This window comes from Scomber japonicus, chromosome 3, assembly GCF_027409825.1.
Source record: "Scomber japonicus isolate fScoJap1 chromosome 3, fScoJap1.pri, whole genome shotgun sequence".
NCBI lineage: Eukaryota > Metazoa > Chordata > Actinopteri > Scombriformes > Scombridae > Scomber > Scomber japonicus.
In genome coordinates this window covers 27,658,032-27,680,707 of record NC_070580.1, presented here as the reverse complement: position 1 = coordinate 27,680,707, position 22,676 = coordinate 27,658,032, and the positions used below count along the sequence as shown (strand labels likewise).

Genomic DNA, 22,676 nt, shown 5'->3' with positions numbered 1-22,676 from the left:
GTCTTTTCCTGTGATGGTTTTACCTTCCTGCTGATTTTACAATACAAAGTTACTTTCTAGCATCAAACAGCTTTTTCCTCTTTTGAATTTGTTGTCAGCTAAACACTTCCACCAACTTTTTTGACTATTCTGCAGTTTGTAGATATCATTTGTAAAACTACTGTACTGCTGTTGTGAACATTATTATGGAAACTAGCTTACACATGTCACAGCTACCTCTGTTCATATGAGATCTACATGTGATCCCATCCAGTTCTGACCTCCATCAAATTACTAGTTGACACACATCCCCATTAATCCTGCAATAACTGATCATTATTGGTGATTTAATGCTATCAGTATTCAGCATGAGGACATCAGTGTCAACCTTTTTTTCCCCTTCCTTTTCTTCAGGAAACAACTGTACTCACTGACAGAGAGGTCTTTACATAATGTATTCAAATTAGAGCGCAGAGCAGGAACACTTTAGTTTGCACTGGGATTTAAAAGCAGTCTTTTTTTTATAGGACTGCTGCAAGGTTAGCAGGCTCACTGCTGTTTTTACAAGTCCTGACTTAAGCAGGAAATTACAGTGTGTTTTACCTCGAATTATTACATGAAAGCTGTGATATTAGAAATGGGCTGTTGCTAATGTAAAATAAAGGCAGAAGGAGAGGAAACCAAAATTCCTGCTTTTGTCAGTTCATGTGGAGTTTAGCATTTTAAAGATTTAATCCAAGATCTGTCAGTGGTTCTTAACAGTATTATGATAAGTGTACAGTGCAGTCCATCTATTTGAAACATGGCTCCTAAACACTAACATGAAATACATGCACTTTTGTTCATAAATTCCTACATGCAAGCATCCTTGTATATGTAGTTGACAGAGCTCAACATGCTGCAACTTAAAACAGCATTAATTGATGTTTTTGACCACTTGCTGGCAGTGGAACAAACTGTAAAGACAACACTGGCTATTATCACCTTAAACATGTCATATGGAGAATGTGTTGGCAAACAGTTGTGTCTTTAGGCCCCCAGAATACAGAGAGCGACATTATCACTTCTTTGAAACTTTGCATGTGTCCACCTGATTTAAGTCCAACATTCCCTTTCTTTTTGATCTGTTTTCTTCTCCCACTCCAGAGGAAAATATCTGACTCTTTAAATGCTCCAATATATTCACCATCTAGTTGTGCTATCTTTGTCTGCCATTTGGTTTTCAAGCAGGTAATGTACAGTACTGTGGGCCTGAAAAACAAAACAATGATCTTAAAGATGCTGAAAATCTTTTTTTTTTAATCTATTTGATCCATTGCTGATCCTTGAGGCACATTGTTATTCTGTATGTTATACAGTTGGTTTGACATCCTGAGATCAAAGGGTGAGGGAGCATAATAACTTTATTTATTTATTGTAATTGAAAAAAAATTGACGAAAAGATATATTTGTAAAATAAGCATTGTGGTATATGAGGGATATTAGTCTGTATGTTATACAGTTGGTTTGACATCATTCACTCAAATGGTTGAAGCACATAATAGGTTTGTATTTTGAATGTTGAATATTAATATAATAAGTTAATGACGCTACGAAAGGAAGGGCACTGAGGAAGCGCTCTGCCCCAAACGTCTGTGCCGTAATAAAGTGACATTGTGTGATCAGAGTGCTGTCCGTTTATATTGTCCAATTTATTAATCTTGTATAATCTCACGAATTTAAGCATTAACAGAGTCGGCTATTTTCTGCCAGCACTCCTTCCTGGCTTTTTCTGCATCAACAGTGTAGCTTTTGGCCTGGATGATGTGTTTGAATTCTTCATATTGTTGAAGAATAATTGTCTGCTCCTCCATGGTAAAGTAGTCTGCTCTGCAGAGTTTCTCCATGTTTGTGATTGGTCAGACACTGCAAACACCTCCCCTTTTATGAGCAAGATTGGAAAACCCTGGGTTCAGTTACCAAGTTGATAACCAGCTTCGTAGTACAGCTTAGCAGGATTGCAAATATCTGGGTAAGTCAAACCCAGTTAACGAAGAGATATCCCAGGTATGTTAATCCCGCTTGGTAGTACAGGCCTCAGATGCTGAACATCTATTCTCCGCATTGTTTACAAAGCTGCAGTCAACCACACAGTCGCTGAGTGAGCATCCTACACATTGAGGAGAATTTGGCTCCTAATGAACTCCATGCCATTAAAAATGAAACATAAAACAGTCCTTATTATGACAGTTTCACTTCTCCTCTTCTGTATAAGCACAGGCGTCTAAATCTAATCGTTGGCTTATTTGTTCAAACATTAAAGTGTTGTGTCCACTTTTTTGCTGCAGTGACATAATGTGATTTGTGCAGAATCCAGTGCTTACATAATACAAATAAAAAATATGCGCTGGTTGTTTATGCCTTGATTTGAAAATGTTATGCTCACATGCAATAAGTCTGTTTTTATCTGGAAGGCATCTTACTATAAATAAAAAGCAGAAAAAGAGAGCAGCACAGCCATTGTGGCAAAGACAGACTGCATGAGTGTGGCTGGACACAGAGGCTATTTGTCACTATTAGTTTTCATTAATTGTAGTGAAGACGCTGCTAAGATAACACCAGGATAGTCCTCCAAGGTTGCTTAGCCCTTTTTGGGTCCCTTTCTTCAGCTGTGTAATCTAATCGCAGAAATCTCAGTGATCAGACTACTCACCTCCATCAACATATTAAATCATTAAGCCATACGTGTTTTTTCTATTTTATTGAGCTAGAGATGATTATTCTTGTTTTTATTTTGATGGACGTCTAGTCATCTGTGGACCTTCATATGGTCCAGAATGCTGCTACAAGGTTGTTTTCCAGGTTTAGCAGGATGATTCACATCACACCTATCTTATCATCTTTACACTGGCTTCCCATCAAGTTTATGATTTCATGTAAATGTTCTTGTTTTCATGTATAGAGCCTTAAATGTTCTGACCTGCTCCATGCCTATACAGTATGACCAGTTGGTCACTTAGATCTTCTGACCAGGGAGCTCGACTGAAAACAAAAGGTGCTTGTGCCTTTGAAGTTGTGGCACCAACGCTGACCTTTATCTCGCCTCATAGTGTCTAGTGTTTGTATTTCCTGTGTTTTAAAGGTGTGTTGGTACTTGGATTGTTGGTTTCTTGTAATGTAGCTATATTGTGTTATTTTCATGTTCTTATTTCTTTAATAGTTTTACTCCTCTGAAGCACTTTGTGACCTTGTTCTGTAAAAGATGCTTTATTGAACACACTTTACTTAATGTGGCTCAGGAGGTAGAGCAGTCATCCACCAATCAGAAGATTGCCAGTTCAATTCCCGGCTCCTCCAGTCCACATGCCAATTTGTCTTTGAGCAAGACACTTAACCCCAAATTGCTGTTGCTTGTGTAGTTTGCCTTTAATGAGCAGGTTGGCACTGCCATCAGTGTGTGAATGAGATGTAGTGTAAATGTGCTTTGAGTGGTCATAATGACTAGAAAAGCACTATATAAGTACAGTCCATCTGAGAAATTGTTTGCATGCTTCTCACTTTTCTATAACCATTCATTTAAGTAAACACCCAGAATAACCAATAATGGAGCCTGGGTCATCACACACGAAGGCAGTCAAGGCAGTCACTGCAGTCAAGACACGTTCCCTTCAGCAGTCTACCATAAAATGAGTATTTAAAGTGTAATTTTTAGGGATGCCATACATCACTTTATGGCAAAACATGTATCTCTCTTCAATCAATCAATCAATCAATCAATCATTAATTACAACACGACAGAGGTTGGTAGAATTTGCTTTCCGTACAACGTGAAGAGTAAGCTCAATTCAACAATGTCAATAACATCAAACATAGAAAGATATCAGCGACACATTAGACACATGGCAAGTACAACAGAGAATATTCACTAATTACCACAAGACAGAAATAACAGACAATATTTACAAGATTGACGCAGAGGTTTCAAGTACAGGCACATCTGTCAGGGTTAGTGAGAAGAGCTCAGATTCCTTATTGCAGTGGGGAAAGAACTCATTAGTTAAACTGGATAATTAGTGCATCCTAAAGGGGGGGGGGGGGTGTCAGAGATGATCTTTTTTCCTCTTTTGATTGTGCTTTTACAATATAGTGATTCAACCAATGAGAGGGAGGTGACAATTATCTTGGAATGATTTATTGACTATGTGCTTACGTTTTGTGTGTGTGTGTGTGACTGTTATGGATGAGGTGTGTGTGCTCTTAATGTCGGCTGTGTGAAACTAAAGGAGGAAGAGGTTTTGTTTTATATTAATTTTTTGTCTTAAGAAAAACAGTCCTTATTGGGATTTTTTTAGTGATGTAATCTGTATTGATGTTTCATTTGGGTGTGTGGAATGACGTGTGTGCCAATACATTTGGCACAGACAAGATGTGAATGGAGGTTCTGGGGAGGGGGCTTTAAAGCATCTCTAATGACTTCTTGTGATTTAAATGTGTTGAGCTAGAAGTTTCATCAAGGCACCAAATGACTGCTTGGGCTACCTGCTCATGGCATCGGTGTTCATTATTGTCACCATGAGTGCAATTATGGTTGTGTTGAGCTATGATGGGATGTGAAATGGTTTGTGTAGAGAGAGTAGAGCCGCCAGGGTGAGAGGACACAACCCTGGGGGGCAACTATGCTGAGGGTCAGAGGTCAAAGATGAAAGGCTATTCATTCTTAACCCTCACTTACCTTCTCCACAGGAAGCTCCAGATCCAGGGGCAATATGCATGTGTCAATATTCATGCCCAGTAGTTTCTTGAAGAGGTTCTTTGGGTTTATTTATTGAGGGCCAGATTGAAATTCATGAAAAGGATGCGAGCAAGACGTTGGGCGACTCTAAGTGTTGTAGTGAATGGAGGAGGGCTAGGTTAATAGCATCCTTAACAGATCTGTTGGCTCAGAAACCAAATTAGTAAGTATCCATTAGAGGAGTAGTGTAGGATTTCAAATAAGAGAGGATGATGCACTCAAAGGTCTTCATTACCACAGCCATTAGGACAGTTGGTCTAAGTCGGTGAGAGAGGAGATCTTGGTTGATTGTGGCACAGGGATTATGATTGAGTCCTTGAAGCTTTTTGGTATTTTACACTGGCAAATGTAGGTGTTGAAAACCCTGGTAAACATTGGAGCCGGTTGAGCTGCACTGGTTGAGTACAACTGGACTGATCCTGTTCGGGCCTGCTGCTTTTCTCTTGTTTGTTTTCCTGAATGTGGCCCTCATCTCCTGGATATAGAATAGAGAGAGGATGAGAGGAGGAGGGGGAGGAGACTAAGGAGGGACAGGAGACTGTTCAAACCTCACATAGAATTAATTGAGTTTGTCTCAGAGGTCAGTATCGATGTCAGGTGTAGCATGGGTGGTAGAGAGGGGTTGAAATTGGTCCATCATCTTTAATGTTTTTCTGGATGGTTATGGCATAGTTTGACTCAGCTTTTGTGATTGCAGACCTTAGCTCATAATTTGGCAAAAGTATATTGTTGCCTCTGTCTGCTAATGAAATCTTATTCTTGCATATTCTGAATGTTGTGGCATTTGATTCACTAATGATATTTTACTAACACTGATAAGAGCATCAAAAACGGGCTACAAACTTGAATGAGACTGAACTCTGTTTTAGTGAGTCAGCTTCCAGAAAAAATGTCTCATATATTGGCAGCTTTCTTTAATCATTATGAAAAACATGAACTGCTCTGAGAAAACAGCTACTGCAGCTTTTGTTTAGTCTGAAAATTGAGCCAGTGGGAGGGAAACATTACTGATTGGTTAGGGCCAAACAAAACAAAATAACTCTTCCCTCCCAAAAAGAAACCAGCTGACACGAACCTGATATTCAAACTGAATTAATGAAGTAAAACAAAATGGCACTTCAGCTTGATAAACAATCTGCTAAACCTCGGGTAATTTTTTTGGCATTTCACTTGGTACAGCGTGGCACTAAAGCTAGATGAGAATGTTATTCTCACAGTGGTCAGCCATCCTAGTAATGTATCTGCTCCAAGTGGTGCAAAGTACGTTGTGCCCACAAATAAATAGTAAAAGTATTAAACGGTGTGACTCAAATAGCAGCAGCGCAATATGTCCCTCTTGGTATGAGATCAGAACTAATTCAACAGGTCTGCAAATTTATTGTTTAATTTTCAGGATGTTAGATAGTAAAAGTGTTTTTATTGGACCCGTGGCCCATCTGAAGTGGGGAAGGATAACAACACAACTTCTAGCATGTCTACGCTGCTCAAGTGTTATGTAGTTTCCACTCTTGCTGTGGTAGTGCTGAAGCACAGGAAGGCACACATTAACCCTTAAACAGACAACGTGCACCAGGAGATACAAACTCTTTAACCTTCGTGTTGTCCTCCCGGGTCCTTCCTCTGTCCTTCCTTCCTTCCTTCCTTCCTTTATCTGTCCTTCCTTCCTTCCTTCCTTCCTTCCTCAGATCTAAGTTCAGCTGTTAGGGTAAATGTTCCCTCCTTCTGTCCTTTCTTCCTTCCTTCATCTGTCCTTCCTTTCTTTCTTCCTTCCTCCCTCCCTCCCTCCATTCCTTCCTCCCTCCTTTCCTTCCTTCTTCCTCCCTCCTTCCTTTCCTTCCCTTCCTTCTTCCTCCCTCCTTCCTTTCCTTCCTACTTCCTCCCTCCCTTCCCTCCTTTCCTTCCTTCTTCCCTCTTTTCATTCCTACCTTCCTTCCTTCCTCCCTCCTTCATTTCCTTCCTTCTTCCTCCCTTGCTTCCCTTCCTTCCTCCTTTCCTTCCTTCTTCCCTCCTTTCTTTCCTTCCTTCCTTCCTTCTTTCCTTCCTTCCTTCCTTACTTGAGGTGCAAATGACATAACTAGTAAGGCCTGTTTAAGGGTTAAAAGATTTTGTACTTGGATTTGGTCATCATCACACTGTCTGGCCTCTATCCTGACTTTGTTTCGAACAAATGATGTTAAAACTGAGCTGAGGAAGAAAAACTTACAAAATGTGTTGCATGTTGCTGATTTATGCTGAAAAAAAGGAATACTTTTGTGGAAGAAATTAATTGCCTGAACTGTATACAGAACACATTTTTTTAAAAACTATTTGTTTAGTCATGAATTGTCATTGGCTAATGCTAACGCTCACCATTCTCAAGCCTCCTCTTTACTCATCTCTCAGTACAGGAGTATTGCAGTTTCCTGACAAAATGTATATTCTTTGCATGTGTGAGCACTGAGTCAGAAATCCTCTCTGACCTGGTCAAACTTAATCAAGAAGGCATCAGGGTGGAAGACCAAAGGATGACAGGAGTGTGGTCTACACAGAATATTGCAAGTCACACTAATCTACTTTCTAAAAGTAGAAGTGGAAGAAGACTTTCTGCAGTTGTATTTGTTTTGTGTCATGCATCGGGTTGTTGAGTGTGTAGCTCATGCATACATATACGACATGGCTGATAAAGAGGAATGTATAACTTGAATTCATTTGCAGTTATTTCCAATAGTCTGATACCTGATACTTGTTGATTCATTCCTATTGCTTTTTAGAGAACAACTTGTAAGGTTGTGTACTTAACGGTTCTTATGACACTGTAGATAAACATACTGATTTTAGCATAAAGTAATTTAAAAGTCTCCCTGACTCCAAACGTTTATAATAGAGAAAGTTACAGTATGTATTTGTGTAGAATCTACAGTGTATAATATGTACAAAGAGGGAGGTCTTGGCACAGTGTCCTGAGAGCTGCAGGAAGCTCAGAAACAATCCTTCAGACCACCATGCCGCACTGAGGCACTCTAAATCTCACCAAAGAAATCCAGTTGGTGAAGCACTGGAAACTGTAGTTGCACTGCACAACACACATCCTTTTGTTTCTCTTCAGTTTTCCCAATCTCCCAGTTGTTTCACAGTGCTCTTTATTTACTGTGTCTAGTCACTAGTCACATCGTATCATCTCACAAAACTGCGAAAATTGTAACTCATATATATTGATAGGACAAGATTTGTAATATACATTCCAAGTGAGATCAGTTTGATGTTTATTACACTGTGGATGAAGAATAAACTCTTGCCTCAACAAACTCATAGAGACAGCGAGGCACTTTCTTTCCGTCAGCAATCAATTATCCTTCTGCTGGTCAATCACTCTGTAGGGAAATACAGCATTTTGCAATCATAGATTCAGTTTCCTAAGCCTTCCCTGGATAAACAGATGAAGTGGCCACAAGGTCTCAATTTCATTACCTCAGCTATGATTGTTTATTAATATCTAATTATATTTAAATACACTATACACAACAATAAGGTTAGTGGTAGTGTCATGTTTTGATGTTTAATTCACAACTGTGTGTTTATATTTCTGTGATTTATCTGATTCTGTGAAGCTTTTGTCCTGCAGTTATTACAAATTACCATATAACATGTATTCTGTTTGTTTAGGGGGTGTGTGCATCTCCCAGTCTGTCAAGATTCCCCGGGAACCCAAGCAGGGAGAGTTTGACAAGATTATCCGACGACTCAGAGAAAACCCAAATGCAAGAGTTGTCATACTTTTTGCCAACGAAGACGATATCAGGTAAGTCCTGGTTCATAACACCCCGCTTTGAAGATTAGAAAAAAGACGACCGCAGCGGACAGCACAGAAGCAAGTGGGAATACATATTTCAGTCTGACGCTGCCAGACCGCTGTGTAATGAATTGCAGAACAAAATCAAAGTGGAGCTGGTTGGGTTGTTGACCTTATCCATGGCAACATCTGTTTCCTCACCTTTGCAGGCGGCTACTCCATGCAGCTAAAAAGGCCAACCAGACAGGTCATTTCATCTGGGTGGGTTCGGACAGCTGGGGCTCAAAGATCTCTCCTGTTGTACACCAGGAGGAGATGGCAGAGGGAGCAGTTACCATCCTGCCCAAGCGGCAGTCCATCAGAGGTACAGAGACACGCATTGTGCAAACATTGTGTCTTGTTGAATTATAAAATCATGTGCATATTTCTCTGAAATATTCTTTTTTCTTGTTAGGCAGGGCTCTGTCTGTTTGCTGATTTGCTTTGCCATGCTTAACACTATCATTTGATCATCAAAGTCCTAAAAACTCAAATTAAATCTAACAAACCAACAAAGTCAAATGAACATACACAATAATCAATCAGTTATGCTGTAAAACACATCAGAGCCCTTGCTCAAACACATGGGGGCAACACTGTTTTACACTGACACTGACTGTGTCAATGACAATGAACCCATTGATCTGTCTAGGTTTTGATCGTTACTTCAACAGCCGAACGCTGGAAAACAACAGAAGGAATATCTGGTTTGCTGAGTTCTGGGAGAACAACTTCAGCTGCAAACTCAGCCGTCACGCTGTGAAGAAAGGGTCCGGGCTTAAAAAGTGCACAAGTAAGACATTCTCCTGTTGGGGAGGGGGGGAGCTATTTATTATGTTGTTTTTTGTTAAAACTTTTAACCTACTTGGAAACATTCTTTTGATGTCTTGAGGGAGGTGACACATTTGGCTCATGGTGAAAGTGTTTTGACAGCATTGCCCACTTATTAAAAGTGGAGCAGCTATACATTCAATATTCAAAATCACAGTTCATCTCACAGCTCATTTCAGTGCTGCACTATATTTCTGCTGAGTCTAGCGTGTTTACCCACATGGCTATAACGAGTGAATGGCTTAGTTGGGCTGCATACTTAAAGACCTCAGGATCAGGGCCATACATTACACTGCTGTGGATAGCACAATTTGTCTTGAGATGGAAAAACATGACGCATTTTATTTAAGATTTAAACACTAATTAAGCAGAACAACATATATGATCAAAGATGTACCTGACGTTTATTTAGCAGGATGTGAAGTCAGTCTTTGTGCCTACCTACAGTCATACTACCAGCATGGGCTGTTGTATTTCTGTTTTTTGAAAAACAGCAGGTCAATCACAAATTACATTTTACTTCAGTACGGAAATTGGTAAGATCATTAACATGAAGCCTGAACAGCTAATGTTCACAGCTCATCCCCAGTCTTGCTCATTAGCTTTGCAGATTGCAAAGTGAAATAGTACATTTTGTGCCTTGTTTATTTTTTACTTTTCACATGTAAAACAAGCCTCTGAGAAGATGTATCAGATATCACCCACAAATCTGCAAGCAAGATCAGAATTATGACTCAATATTAACGACCGAGACAAATAATTAGTTAACGGTAACATTTAAAATACACCAGCATCAATAAGTGTAGATTCTGGGGAGTTTCATATGGAAACGTTAGGAACATGTTTTGTGTACATTATGTAAAATAAAATGGGAAGCTCCATCTTAACATTTCATTATCTACGAAAGCAGTATTTCTTCCGGACACATCCTAGCTACCGTAGCACAGTGACTAATGAATGCCTACATTGTGACAAAGTGTGTGTGGCCTCAGGTTTCAGCAGTATTTTATCCATTGTAAATTTCGAATGGAAAACTTATCTTTAAGGATCACAAAGATAAGTTTCTCAGCACATGATTCCACTGGATAATATAGCAATACAATGAGGGCGACAGCAACCAGAGGCACAAATCAGAATTAGAGCCTATTCAGAGGGCTTCATCATTTAAATGAGTCACTGCTTAATAGCTGCAGATATGATCCACAACCTCTAACATCACCCAGCCATGGGTGGCATTGACAACTGAATTTTTAGCTTGGTAATTGGACTGTTAAAGCAGTTCTCTGTTAGAAACATAGACTGCTGTCTTGTACCTTTTGACTTATTTTAAGGAACCAGAATTTTTATTTGCATTTGCTAATGTTTGCTCTCCCAAAGTGATGAAGCCTGCTGAGGACTATGAGATCATTCAATAAACTAAAGCTAGATAAAAAAAATAGATACTGTCCAGTTATTTAAATTAAAATTTACAAATTCGATTTACATTTACAATATAAAACAATATTTAGGATTTAATGAACTTCTAATATGGTGGGATCATCCCTTAAAGTGCTCAGCAAAATATGTGTGAACAGTCCCACATTATAAACACGCAGATAGGAAATTAAAACTTTACACAAATGATTTAAATATAATAAAAATTAAAACAAAGCCTAAATCACAGTGTGAACACAATGATGTGCAACAAATTAAAGCAGACAGTATTTTTACATATTTGAAGATGGTGTGAGGGATTTGGGGGCATATGGGTACACACCCCAAATTTGAGAAAATCACTTACATTCACACTCTTGGTCATTTTAGAGACTCCTGTTCGATTGAATTATGTGTCTTTGGGCAGAAACCATTAAAAGTCCAGGGAATCAAAAAGAATCAAAGTAATGACCTTGCTTTAAGGTGACGGCGCTAACCACTGAGCCACCATGCTGCCCTGAAGCCAGATGTGTGTGGGTGCGCAATCTGTACACACTATTTCCACACAGACATTGGTATTTAAAAACAAAGATGTGTTGTGACAGTATGTGTAAAGTACATCCACACGCTTTACACAAGGATTACCCAGAGTTTTATGATGAACTTCAGCAATGTGGCTATAAAAAAGAAAACGGGGGAAAAAGGAGAATGTTTTTAGCCATTTATATTAAAACGCATGATAGGCTTCAAATTCAAGAGTACAGAAATGTGCATTAAACATTCTTCTTTCTACAGAAAAGATCTTTTCACATTTTCATCCAAAAATATAGGCTACAGTGGAAATAGAAATACACATTGGAACAGCAATTACTTTGTTATAATCATTTATACCATTGATGTAAATAGGATGCACACAGTATTAGAAACTTTTGTGAGAACTGCAGTCTGAAAAATAACCCTTAGCTTGAATCAACCCCTTTAAAATGTTTTCAGCACAAACTAAACAACCTAACTTTTATTACAGTAGGATTTACTGCAGAGCTGTTGTATTTGCTATTTAAAGGTGCCCTGTGGAGTTTTCTTGTAAACAAACAAAATGTATGTTTGCATTGAGCGTTTCTCACCCAAATGTACTCTGTGTATCCTTGAGGTCTAACAAAAGTGCTAAATATTCTTTGTCTTATATGTTTTTTCTACAAAATACATTGAATTGGCTCATTAGAAATTCTTGGGATTAGATCTACTGCTTGTCCCTCACTGATAATACCCAGAATATATGAAAACGCATGAAATATGAATGAAATATGAATAATTTTATAGGTTTTACTTCATGTACAGTACTCTGATTCTATGTGTGATGGAGGCTTCTTTTCCACATAACACTAGTGGATCAGGATTTGGGTCCAAACTAGTTGTGATATCCCAAATCCTGCTGGTATTGTAGGTACATGCTTTAAACTCTGATTTAAGGTCAGCAAGGAGACCTTTTCAATATGTGTTTTATCACCATATCTTTTAATATTGCAATATTATAGTAAAGTTACATGTAATATGACAGAGGAACTGTATCTATATCACCCACTTTCTTCATAACGACTCCAAGGCTGCTTTTATGTTATAGCCGGATATTGCTTGCGCTAGACAAAGAAGGTAATGAGTCTGAGATACACCAGTTCTTAATGGGTGTGTTGACACCCATTTATAATTGTGCTAATAATCATTATGCTCATAAATGTGTTGTAATTATGTCTGTAATGATGTCCAAGGATAAAAAAGAGAGCCTAGTGTAGAAACTAAAAAAAAAAAGAAAGTCTTGATGTTTATTTATTCATAGCCTTACGATTGAACAAAAGAGGTCTTGGCAAAACAATAAACATCTAAAACAGTGCTGCTGATACAGTGCAGACTAAATACCCAAAACTACTTTAACTCAAGAGATAGACTGCAGAAACCAACAACTGGCATTGTCTTCACAGGCAGCGAGTCCCAACACTAAGCACACCAGAGAGGGAGCATGGAGGGTTGTATAAGGGTGATACTCAGATGGATAGGATAGGATAAGATAACACTGATAGATGAGTTAGTAATATGATTGGCTGGAATGACCCCTTGTTACCCGACAGCAGCAGTGCCGGCGAGAACGCTGGCAAGAGCTCCTTAGGGAACGCCAGTGACTGTTGAGGCGCATGCCGCCTGATCAGCACCCCACATAACACTCATAACACTTGTTTACTGTTTCACTATAACTGAGATGTAAAATATGGAGCGATATGTGCACAGGGGTTGGTAAAGATGGCACAAACACGGTGTATCTGTATTTCTCCTGTCGTGCATAAATAAACTTTTGATCTTGAATCTAACAAGAATTCTGTGTATCTAATTCCCTACAGATATAATAAGGAAGGTCACTGAGAGTACCATCTCTATTGGTTTGTCAGCAAACAACAAAATAAAAAAAGATAATTTCAGTTAACTTAAATTAAATTAGATCTGTAACTGCAGGTTAATACACAGTATTTCAAAATATATGCAAAAAGTTTTACAGGAGAAGGAGGGTTGTATTCCATATTTGTTCTTATTGTTAACAAATGTCACAAAAAAAGAAAAGAAAGAAATGAAACCAATGATGTATTAGTCTTTCAATACTTTTTGGCATCCTCAGCTTGTCTGGGGCACTCAAGCTCACTTGTTCCTACTGAAGACATAAATCTATAAAAACAGGTCATGAATATATAGTTTAATTTTTGCTAAAAGGATCAGTAATTCCTTTAAACTGCCAGGCACCTTGATTTTAAGCAAACATTACTCAAATAAGAAAGTGCATTTGTTGAGAACTCTTCTCAGATACTTTGGTGCATTAGTAAATATTACAGATATCAAGATGATGTATTTAGGTACTCAAATAAACTACAGTGACAATGTTAATTATAATAAAGAGAGATGCCTCCTAGTGCAATGATGTATTCCAGTGAACCTCCACTGCTTTTAAATGATCTACACCAGGCCTTGGATACACTGGCAGTAAAATACTAGGGTTGGTCAATTTGGCCTGGAAATAATAACACAATGTATCTGTGATAATGGTAAATGGTTAAATGGACTGCACAAACATAGCACTCAAAGTGCTTTTACACAACAAGCCACATTCACCTATTCATGCACACTCAGACACCACTGGCAAGCTACCATGCAGGGCACTGGCCTTGGGGTTCAATATCTTAACCAAGGACACTTGGAAATGTGGACTGGAGGAGCAGAAAATCGAAAATCCTCCAGTTAGTGGACAACATGGTCTACCTCCTGACCCACAGATGCTCCATGATATAATGATATTCTTACATATTACATATTACAAAATACTCCCCACAGGATTAATAGCTCTCCTCATACTCTATAAGCTTGTTGTTCTGGCCCTTATTTGGAACTAACTCCCACCATGGAGCTGGTAGAAATGTTACTTTTGCTTTCAGCCATGCTTGTTGTTGCTGTGTGTAGCAATATAACGTCATTACATGAACAAGTTGGAATATTGCCATTATCACAAAATTATTTTTAAACATAATTTATAAAATGATATCAACATTATCATGAAGGATACAATATGGTAGACCTCTACAGGATACTTTTCACTGTTGGTTTAGCTCTTTTCATGGGCTCTGTTGACATAAGTAGAAGAAAACAGAATATCAGCAACCTTGTCCTTTTAAAATGAAGATGGGCTGCTTCAAAATGTGGAGCTGTTTCCTCAATTAAAGCTTTATTCGCAGTTGGAAAACAAATAAGACAAGAGTGGTTAGAAACAATGATCACTGCAATACAAAACGATAAAAATAAACAGGAATTCAAAACTGCAGTACATTGCCATTAAATGTTCACCAAAACACCTAAATCCTAAAACAATCAACCAAATAACAGAGTGAAGTGATCACTACAATGTAAGACATCAAAAACTAAAGGATAATATACAGTAAAAGTAAATGAGCCTTTAATGATTACAGACACTATGTACTGTAGATGTGTACTGCGGGGGGTTTCATTGCATGGCTCCTAACAAAGTATAGGAAGAAATCTCACTGCAGTAGAGGTGAATGCAGTTGGCGCTTGTATAAAGCAGTCATTTGCCTTTCCCATTACAGGCATTTCAGTGTTAAACTTGACTATCAGCCCTACTGCACAGGGAGAAAGAGTCTCACAGCATTTGTTTGAGGTTAAAGTGTGACACTCTCGGTGTCTCTCCGCTGGTGGAGAGCTTTGCCCTGTCTCCGAGGCAGCTGTGAGAGAACCACATGGGGCATGCTGCAGAATTATCAGTGTCCTCAGAGGGTTAGACTGCTCAGCGTGATCAAAGGATAAGGAGGGCATGAGTGACTGTGAAAGAAGTGAGACTTGTCTTTTATCTGTGAATGAAGGAGATGTAAAACTGATATTGATTGATTTGGAAAGGAGAGGTAAGGTAGAGCAGGGACTCGTCTCATAGGCTCTCTATTTCTGCAGCTTATTAATGATCAGGGGGAGCAGCAGGCAACACAGCAATGCAGATAAAGCAAGTATGTGCTTTGCCTTCCCATCCAACCATCTATTTTCTAAACCGCTTATCCTCTTCAGGGTTGCAGGGGGGCTGCAGTGTTTCCCAGCATGCACTGAGACGTGGTTAACTGTACCCTCTCAACAGTTGGGATGTTCTTTTGCACAATGAAATTAAGCAGGGCTGTATGATCGGAGGAAAATAATTTAATAAGTAATTTTGACTTTTCTAACCAATATTGTGATTATTTAAGTAAGTTCCAGACGTCGGCATGCAGAGATCATATTAACAAGATGACAGAGACAAGTGTTTATTTTGTTGTTTGTTGAGCTCAAAAAATGAATCTTAATTAGTCACAGCTGAATACATTTTCTGGCTACAGTTGTTTTTATTGTAAAGTCAGCCAAGTTTTTCCAGTTTGTTAAGATGTGATTGTTGTAAGTTATAATTAAAGAATGATACAAACACAATTAATCACAGCATTATCAATTGTGTTGTGAATCAGCTGGTCAGTCGATTGCCTGCAGCTCTGAAAACCAATGAATTACTTGTCTTTTGTTAAGAAAAATGTCAAACATTTAATGACTTCAGCATCACAAATGTTAAGATTTAAAATGTTAATAATTCAGATTTTTAATTTTCTGACATTTTATTCAAATGAGATATATATATATATATTATACTGGAAAACATATTAATCAAAAATAATAATTGTTTATTTCTTGCCCTAAAAAGATGTGAATACTGTAGCAGCTTTGGCTGTAAATTATGATATACTAAATGATGGAATGGGAGAGTAGGGCACATACTGTAGCTCCACTGTCAGATTAATTTAAGAGGCAGTCCAACTGCCTTGGCAGAAAAGGAATGGACGGCCTGTGGCCAGTCGCAAGCTGAAAAAAAGGTCAAAGGAATGAGCCCACACACACGGTCTCAAAATGTCTCATATGACACCTCTGAGTGGTAGACACCCACACTTTGTTACTGCTTCACTTAATATGAATGGATTTCTTTGAAAGCAAAACGCCAGCCTGGAGAATGTGTGTGAGAGAGCCAAAATGCCAGTGAAGATGAAAAGAGAGCGCAAGAGAGAGAGAGAGGGAAGGAGAGAGATGGAGGGGAAAAGGGAAATGGTCTTATGGAGAAGAAACAATACAAAGTTAGTGTGGGTGGCATGCCAAGCCTGCAAGAAAATATCACTCACACCCACTATGGCTCACAGGATTCCCAATGGAAAACGCATGTCGGCCAAACTGTGACAATCTCTGTCCAATCAAGGCCCTGTGGCCCTTAATTACTAAGCCGTAACCTCCAACAATAATTCATGCATTTCAAAAGCTCATGAGATAATCGGGGACATTAAAATGCCTCTGGTCTGCAGAGAGGAGCTGGAGATGTAGCAAATGAAAGATCGCTGGCAGAAGGAGACCTCTTCTGATATGGGGGCCAGCACTCCTTCAGATTGAAGTGGCTATAGAACATTGCTGAACCTTAAGAGGACAAAAGTTGCATGATAAATGACTGTTACCAAATGTTTGGCTCTGGAGTGCTAATATCCACATGTGTAAAACTCCTGGAACAACAGACTTCCTTTATAATATTATTGTTGTTGTTTTTTGGTGAGTCAGGCTTATACCTTGCACCATAGTTCATTAATTTATCATTTTCATGGCATGGTAGTCTTTTATGTATGTATTTATTTGTAAAATATTAAAAAACATTTTTTAAATAAAAGATTTAAAGATTTAATATGTACTCAGAAACATTTCTTTTACCTACATATAGTCAGCATTAGAATTTAAAGTAAGCAACTGTATACATCAGAGGTAGGAGGCTCAAAGCTTATACAGTACATATGCTCTCCTAAAAAACTCTGGGCAAAGTAAACACAATTACATTAAATTAAAGCAATGAGGGATGGAAAGGCTTCTAAAATATATAGAAAAACTGGAAAATAAAAGATTTATTTATTTGTTCAAGATTCAGAGTCAGAAAATGTGATGTTATTTCCATAAGAAACACTCAAAATACCATAATAATTAATGAAATAATTTAATATTATATAGGATAATGAATAAGAGTAATTATGACAATTATAGATCAGCCATGTTTTAGAAACATTAATTAGGCTGATGAAGTACTGTGTTCAACATGTATTCATGGTGTCACATTGTTATGTTCAGTATTTTGTGAGTGAATTAGTTTTACCACTCAGAGTTCATGGAATCTGCTTTTATCTGCAAAACTAACAAATAAATGAAAACAACAAAGTCTCCCTCCTCTTACTGTCCTTTCACTTCTCTGTACTCACCTTTAAATCTGAATTTAAGATGTGTGGCTACAAGTCCAGTCAGTTTACACAGGGGTAATGTGGAAATGTGATGTCATTTTCTACAGATATAGTTAAACATTTAAATGAACAAAATGTGATTGTTATAATAATAATAATTATTATTATTATTATGAGGGACCGAGCCGAAAGGCAAGAGGGTGAGGACTCCTGAGCAGTCCTGCCCTTGCTTGGAGGCAAGGACCCTATTGTTATTATTATTATTAGTAGTAGTAGTAGTAGTAGTAGTAGTAGTATACACAGTAGGAGTGGAGTAGCTTTCATTTTAAGAATTTTAACAAGGTAATTGGACTATTTTATGGAAAAAACACATCAGATTATTATTCAAAACATTAAACATGTCTGGAGGGGATCTTTAACATTTAACTACAAACATAGTTGCATTCATAACTCCCTAAGTAAGTATCTTATAATCAAAAACCTGACATTTATTTATTTATTAATCTTCATTTTCTGATGTCACCAAATGTAGTTTGTACATCTAGCTTCTCAGCTACTTTTGCCAATCTGTTTAATGTAAATCTAACCAGAGGCCCCATTGGTTCACATTGCTTCATAAAGTGATGGCAGGCAATCAGCGTCGACAGCCATTACAAATCTCCCCTTCGAACACGAACTGAGCAGGTTCCCCTGCTGTTCTGTGTGCCTGTTATAAGTGGCAAAGCTTAACTGAATTCCATTTGGCAGGTACATAAATATATGCAGCTCTATCATTAACTCCTCCCTGGTAATTAGTCTATTTTTAATCTAAATTGAACACACCTTCATTTTTAAATCTCTTTTTCCACATGCAGCAGAGTCACACAGAGGCAGCTTTAAGACTTGAGGCTTGTGAGGAGGACAGAGAAGTTAGGATTGACATGTAGTATCTCTGTCTTAGAGCCCACCTCCTCACAGCAATTAACAGCTACAAAAACCCATGGAACAACCTGGGCCAGGATTAATAAACTCCTATCACAAGTTATTACACTGAGCCTGTGAGCGGATTATCATTGTCCTGTCTCCATTTCCTGCATCTCTAATTCCTCACTGTATTGGTGTCTAAATACATCCTGCAATAAAGGACTGAATTGACAGTTGGACACTCTGACAAGCAGGTCAGGATAATCTGAATCAACCAAATGGGAATATGCCAGTTCTTTTTTTATAAATGGAAAATGACATATGGCATATATGTAATAATTAATGGCATAGGCATGTTGGTCCAGATCTAATGAGTCAAAATCACTCAGAATGAAGTCCATGTGTTCTTACTGAAGAGACAAGAAAGAGTTTTTGTTTTTAACTGATGAGATTTCCCAGAGGAGCAAACCTTGCACTCCAGATATTGGAATTGATTTGCTCCTCCGCAGCGATCCAGATATTTACCCTCTAGCTAATTGCAAGAGGCAAGAACCATTCTGTTCAGAAAGACTCAACAAGGAGCAATGCATTTTCTTCTAGATGTGTTTTGGACTGTTGCCACACCCTTTAAAAAGTTGAGCTCATTCCAGGTGGTTTTGCACAGAATTATCCTGATCAACCTGAGCTGCTCTCCAAATTGGAGGAGACACAGGAAAGACATGTTGAAAAGATACATTTGAGTAGCTGTTGGCAAACACAAGAATGAATCCTCAGGTTGTTTTGTAATTGAGAAAATATTTCTTTGGAAAATGTTCTGCATTTAGCTCTCTGGAAGAAAGCTGTACATATTCTGTTTTATCATCAGCCTACTTTAAACTAGGGTCAAACTCAAGGGTAGATCATTATTTGTGCTGGTTCCACTCAAAGAAACCACTTGAGCCTTTAAGTGAATACATTTTATTTGATTATATCATGTGGGTTGAGTATTTTAAATCCACTTCTTAAATCCTATTTAGTTTATTTTATTATTGCTGACACATATTGCATTAACACAAATATCAAACTCAGTGTCAATCTTGATCTGGTTAACAATGAACCATATGAGCAATGAACCAATGCATAGTGTTTGTCTAAATTGTGTTTGTCTGTGTGTTTTACAGATCAAGAACGGATAGGAAAGGACTCGCTCTATGAGCAAGAAGGAAAGGTGCAGTTTGTCATTGATGCCGTCTATGCGATGGCTCATGCTCTGCACAACATGCACCAGGAGCTGTGCCCGAGGACGGTGTTCCTCTGCGCCAAGATGGATCCCATCAATGGCACTCATCTGCTTAAGCACATACGCCGCCTTAACTTTTCAGGTCAGTCAGGTTTTATTAATATTGGATTGCACATTTGTCTTGACTCAAGCAATATTGGAATGAGAGTTTCTTTTTATACTCTCAATTGTCATTTCAGTTGACGTGCACATTTCTATTCTCATGGTCACAGAAACTAAACTTTGAATTTGAATGCTTCAGTGTTGCCAAAAACTAACTGTATAAAGACTCCAGAATCACTATGTTTCAGGTCAAACTGACGTATATTTTGAATCGTGTCAAAACAAGGTTCACAGTATAATCATGAGCTATCTAAATTGACTACAACTAGTACTTTTCATGCAGCCTACAGCACTATCCATCTTAGTATGTAAGCAAACAGCTTACACGTACAGAATTTTGGACCACCACACAAAACAAAATGATTTGATGGTTAAATCAAACAAAAGCAGTGAAATTATGTCAGAAAGGGTTAATAAGAGGTTTTGAGTGCTGACAGGGACTGTTGCACCAGGTCTCAGCAGATATGTTATTGGATCATTAAAAACAGATCTGGTGTCAGTTTGCTGCATGATGATGAATAATCAACCTAGTTCCAAGTCATCTTTATTATTTCACTATCATGGAAGGAACTGAATGATACAAAATACTAAATTATTGCACAAATGGCAACACTGAAAGGCTATAAATACACTAACCTCAAGGATTTCATTATAATTATTTTACCTTAAAGTTATGCGAAAAATGTCTCTGGTACAAAAAGACTGTTGTGATTTTGTTTTTTTCATGTACATGTCATTTTATTATCATCTTTTAACACCTTTCTTACTTTCTGATGTTGTATGAGCTACTTTATATGTATTCCCTACAGCCCCACACTACACCCAGCTATCAGTCAAGTTCACATCCATGACTGGCATATTAATTATTAACTGCATTCACACACAAATACCAGTGATCCAGAGTTTCATTATATAGACACTGCCTTTTTAAAGCAAAGCCATTTAAGACAATTATAATTATTTCATAGAGACTTGAGTATGCAGTGTTTGAACAGATAAATTATTCATTTGAACTCGTGCTCTTCAAGTTAATTTGTCATTCTAATATCTACTTGTTACATAGGCAGAATATCAATTCAATGATTAATTCATATCTGAGAAGTACTGTAAAAGAAAATATTTTCCATTGAAAAAGGCAATGGGTGATTTTTGCAGGTTTTCATAGCATTTAAGATCAGGGACATTTCTATTATGACAAACCGAATGCCACAGTTGATATTTTTTTTCTGTTGTGCTGTACATAAGGAATGTTGAGGTTGTTACACACTGCTCTCTGTGGTGAGAAATTAGTAATACCTAATGTCATCTGGACTGTACAACTGCTGCCAGTTACAACCCTTCTGTCCAATATGTCAGCTCATTTACAGATATTTGATCCCCGCTTTTGCCTTTACATGACTAGTACATTTTTCATACATTTTTGTATAAATAATAATATGAATACCTAAAACCAATGGCCTTCCACATCAAATTCATACTGTATATAATCATACATGTCATGTGCTCATCACAGTACAGATGGATAATAATGGTTGTGGTGGACCAGTCTGGTTCCTGTCCTCTGAATCACACGACAGCTCTGATTTGTTCAGCAATTCAAAAAGCTCAGGTGTTATGCTCATTGTCAGCCATTTCAGTGGTGGAAGAGCACTCACCCAATCAGATGTTTGTAAATGGGAATAAAACAGCATGAAAAATGTCAGGGGACTGACATGAACATGAATGGACATAAACTGAATGAATAGAATTTGATTACATTTACACCACATTCTCATTACAAGCCTTTTATATGTCATATATGACCTTTTTGTGTGTGGTGGTTCATATTCTGTTCGTAAGTCACATGTATGCAGCTCTAGTGTGAATGTTGAGGTCCTAAAATGCCACTCATGCAGAGATTTAACTGCATGTATTCAAAGAACAAGAATAACATAATGTGTGTCAAATCAGAAACATGGATCATTTGGATACATGTCCAGGATTATTTGTTGTGGAGGGCAGCAGTATACACAATGAAGATTTTTAATTTTTTCAGACTGTGAGGTGCTGACACTGACCGCAGGCAAAATGTGGCGTGCAAAGAGAAGTGAGATGTAAAAAAAACCCCAAACTCACACGAATTGTGATCTAACCATACAGACATCTGCCGCATGGCCAGATTGAATATCAGATTCTGGCCACTTCAGCATGTAATGTGGACATAGCTTTAGTCTGTTTATCCAGGAAATATATCCAAACATTTTTTTTCCTTTTCCATTTTAAAAGCAGCCATCTCATGATCAAGTACAAATATACACTGGATGATAGACCTGTACTGATGTTTTGCAGATATATGTAGCAATATAGCTTAATATATATATAATCTTAATATATATAATCTGAATATTTTCAGAGGAATCATTTTCATTATAAAAAACAAACCCATTGTCTATGTTGGTTTGTGTCAGAGACCAAGCAGCATTGTGGGAAGAATATGTGAATAATCAGTTAGACTTTTAATTGTGCCAGTGTACCTGCTCTCAGCTTGTGTATGGGAGTAATTGTGTCCTGACAGCATTCCTTTACATAATATTCAAAAATACTTACTGGTTTTTCCAATTGAAGGCTAGTGGTTAGTATTCTAGGACTTGCTGGAAAATCAGGTAGAAAAAGTAAACAGGCTCCTTCAACAGCAACCATTAAGAAGCCCTTAACCCCCAACTGCACCAGCTCAGCTGCCCAGAATCCAATAGCATGTGGCAGAAACACAGCTGATAGACTGCTGTTCATTTCATG

General features: G+C 38.0%; 1 protein-coding gene across 1 annotated transcript in view; it reads left to right on the top strand.

Moving 5' to 3' along the window:
• The window catches only part of LOC128356263 (metabotropic glutamate receptor 4-like), a 130,488-nt gene that overhangs the window by 87,754 nt on the left and 20,058 nt on the right, over positions 1-22,676 (top strand). The window contains exons 3-6 of the mRNA XM_053316752.1: positions 8,393-8,528; positions 8,729-8,883; positions 9,211-9,351; positions 19,681-19,881. Of these exons, the coding sequence (XP_053172727.1) occupies positions 8,393-8,528; positions 8,729-8,883; positions 9,211-9,351; positions 19,681-19,881 (633 nt within the window). The remainder of the gene's footprint in view (positions 1-8,392; positions 8,529-8,728; positions 8,884-9,210; positions 9,352-19,680; positions 19,882-22,676) is intronic.